The following is a 3,334-nucleotide window of genomic DNA, read 5'->3' on the forward strand; positions in this document are numbered from 1 at the left end:
TGTAATATATAACGAGTTGAAGCAGGTTTAAAGCTATCGGTAAGCAGCTAGAAGTAACATGTTGTAATATATAACGAGTTGAAGCAGGTTTAAAACTATCGGTAAGCAGCTAGAAGTAACATGTTGTAATATATAACGAGTTGAAGCAGGTTTAAAACTATCGGTAGCAGCTAGAGGTAACATTTGGTAATCTTCACTTTTGTTGTTACAAAGTAATCAATCTTCCAGCTTATTGTAGAGTACAATCTGTATTAATACAATCACATAACTTGACTAGAATTGACAAGATCAAAAATGATATTCCAATCATAAAGGCTAGATAGTATTGAGTAATGGAGCTGAACCAGGTAAGCGTTACCGAAAATCAAATTAACGAATTACAAACTAACGCACACTGTTGAAGTTTTGGAATAATGTCTCTTTGTTTGTTACGGATTTCGCGCAAAGCTACACGAGAGCTATCTGCGCTAGCCGTCCCTAATTGAGCAGTGTAAGACTAGAGGGAAAACAGCTAGTCATCACCACCCACCGCCAGCTCTTGGGCTACGCTTTTACCAAGGAATAGTGGGATTGACCGTAACATTATAACGCCCACACGCCTGAAAGGGCGAGCATGTTTGGTGTGACAGATTGCGAGTTGAGCGCCCTAACCACCTGGCCAGGCCCGGGCCCTTGAAATAATGGACTACAGAAGCATGTGTTACATAGAAAATTAAGAAGAAAGAACACTGTTAACATTTGAGATACATAAACAGCACAGGTTAAACAACAAGCAAGAGCCTCACAGTTGATTCAAATGAATAATAATATTGAATTATCGAAATATAGCAGCAAAACTGTAGACAAAGTAATAATTTTTGTGTTGAGTGATCATTACAGTGATTTAAATTAAGAGACTCAAGATAAGATCGTTACACGATAAACAAACAGAGAACGAAAGTAATAATTTTTGTGTTGAGTGATCATTACATTGATTTAAATTAAGAGACTCAAGATAAGATCGTTACACGATAAAGAATCAGAGAACGAAAGTAATAATTTTTGTGTTGAGTGATCATTACATTGATTTAAATTGAGAGACTCAAGATAATATCGTTACACGATAAACAAACAGAGAACGAAAGTAATATTTGTATTTAAGTGTTAATTTGTTTAAAACTTGAATTATTAATATTCGTGTACCACACATAAAATGCCGCCAAATATGGCGAGTCATGAGTTGATTTGGTTCGAGAGAGAACAAGTAGCAAAACTAGAACAAAGTCATAGGTTAAAGTGTTGAGTGAAAACTACGACGTAAAAACTAGTTTCATACTGACGAGATGAGACAAAACCTAAAACTTAAATTAACGCAATCTGTTAAAGAGTTAATGATTCAAATATGATGTTTACAGAGTTAATCTGAACAAAATGAACACGTTGAAGGTAGGTTTAACTATACATAAGTCCAAGTTTGTCACATAACTCTATCACAACTGACTGCAGTTTTTAGTGAAACTAAAATGAACTTGTTAGAATGAGCTTTCGTCAAACCCCTCGTGAGAGATAAATATTATATAATACAATGTTTACATTTGCAAATGTTATAATAATATAATTTTAAGGTGATTAAACTTTTATTCTGATAAAAACGTTGTACTGCACCTAAACGTTTAATTGCAGCTTCTGTAATAATAATAAGTACCTTACTATGACGAATACGTAACTTGTCAGATCACAAGTTATGAAATTCGAGAAAAATAAAATAAAATAAAGATCTTATCACGTGTTTAACAGAAAACTAGAATAGCCGAATGTAAAACATAAATGAAAAATGGTGTCACAATGTAGAGACGTTATTGGTTCCGCGTGTTGGATCTCATATAAATATCGGAGGAACACAGCCATGATCCAACACATCACAGCAAAGAAATTGTCTTTTCAACGTTTTCTCGAAAGTTCCCAAGTTAAAATGAAGACTGCGGTAAGTTAATGTTGTATTATGTATTCCATACACATCGTGAAACTTAGTTATTTAGGGGGTTAACGTTTGTAAAATATTATGTAATATGTTCATAAATCATGTGAACGTTTATGCTGTTTCTCGTGTCTGTTCTTACATTTATTTCTCTACAGCTGCTTTCAATATGTGTCTTTTATACAATTGCTTTATTGAGGAAATGTATTAATAAATTTACTTCTAAATATTTTATTTATTTTTACAGCTGGCTTGTTTGGCTCTATTCGCTGTCCTTGCCGTTGTCTACTCTGGTTATTTGAGCTACGCACCCTACAACTATGGATATCCTTATGGAGGATACCACGGCCGTGTAGGGTACCCTTATGGCTACCGTGGTTATCCTTATGGTTACCGGGGTTATGGCTACGGTTATCCTTACCGCGGTTATGGCTATGGACATCCTCACGGTGGGTACTACGGCTATCCTTACAGAGGTTATCTTGGTTACAGATATCCCTACCGAGGCTATTATGGTGGTCACTACTGGTAAACAGTTCATAGTTTAAGGGCAGCCAGAAACTGTATTTCAAATGTTGATGTCAGAGAAACTACGTTACTTATTAAATAGCATGTTTAGAAACGAACTGTTAGATAAGAAATGTTGGATTAATATATGTAATAAAGACTAAATATATTGTTCTTTTTTTATAATAAAATAAACATTTCAAAACGGCTTTACAGTCTACTGATATCAGTTATTTCGTCTTCACTTACATTATAATAAAAGAAACATTTCAAAACGGCTTTACAGTCTACTGATATCAGTTATTTCGTCTTCACTTACAGACATGTTTAAACTTTTGTTAATCAATGAACACTAGATGATAAACTCGTATTTTTAGTACTATGTTTGTACTAAGATTATTTGACTACTTATACACTGTTCAGTAAAAACTGAACGTAGATAGGATTGAACCCTCGATCTCCCGCATAGTAAGCGCGCGTTATGCTGTATTAATAATTAGAACATTACATATATGAGAAGCGTATATGTTATACATAGATAAATCCTTTACATAATTCTGTTGTTGGTTTATGTAGTTGGACGTGAATGAAACCAAAACCTGCTAAGTATGATATGGAGTTGTGTTTAGATTTAGAGTAAATAAGTGTAAAAAGAAGGAATGGCTCTAAACGAAATATGTTTGTACAAACAATTGACATCTTTAACTAAGATCTTAAGAAGTTTTCTTAATCGAACTGGGCTTCAACGTCTTTTACTGATGTGGGATGATGTGGGCTTCAACGTCTTGTATTGATGTGGGATGCTGTGGGCTTCAACGTCTTGTACTGATGTGGGAAGCCCACAGCATCAACATCTTGTACTGATGTGGG

General features: G+C 34.5%; 1 protein-coding gene across 1 annotated transcript; it reads left to right on the forward strand.

Moving 5' to 3' along the window:
• The first annotated feature begins 1,922 nt into the window (after window positions 1–1,922).
• LOC106475135 (prisilkin-39-like) lies at window positions 1,923–2,489 on the forward strand. Its single transcript, XM_022379330.1, has 2 exons — window positions 1,923–1,963; window positions 2,205–2,489. Exons 1-2 carry the CDS (start codon window positions 1,952–1,954, stop codon window positions 2,487–2,489), a joined length of 297 nt encoding a protein of 98 aa, XP_022235038.1. The 5' UTR covers window positions 1,923–1,951.
• The last annotated feature ends 845 nt before the right edge of the window (window positions 2,490–3,334 follow it).

This window comes from Limulus polyphemus, unplaced genomic scaffold, assembly GCF_000517525.1.
Source record: "Limulus polyphemus unplaced genomic scaffold, Limulus_polyphemus-2.1.2 Scaffold8130, whole genome shotgun sequence".
Lineage (NCBI taxonomy): Eukaryota > Metazoa > Arthropoda > Merostomata > Xiphosura > Limulidae > Limulus > Limulus polyphemus.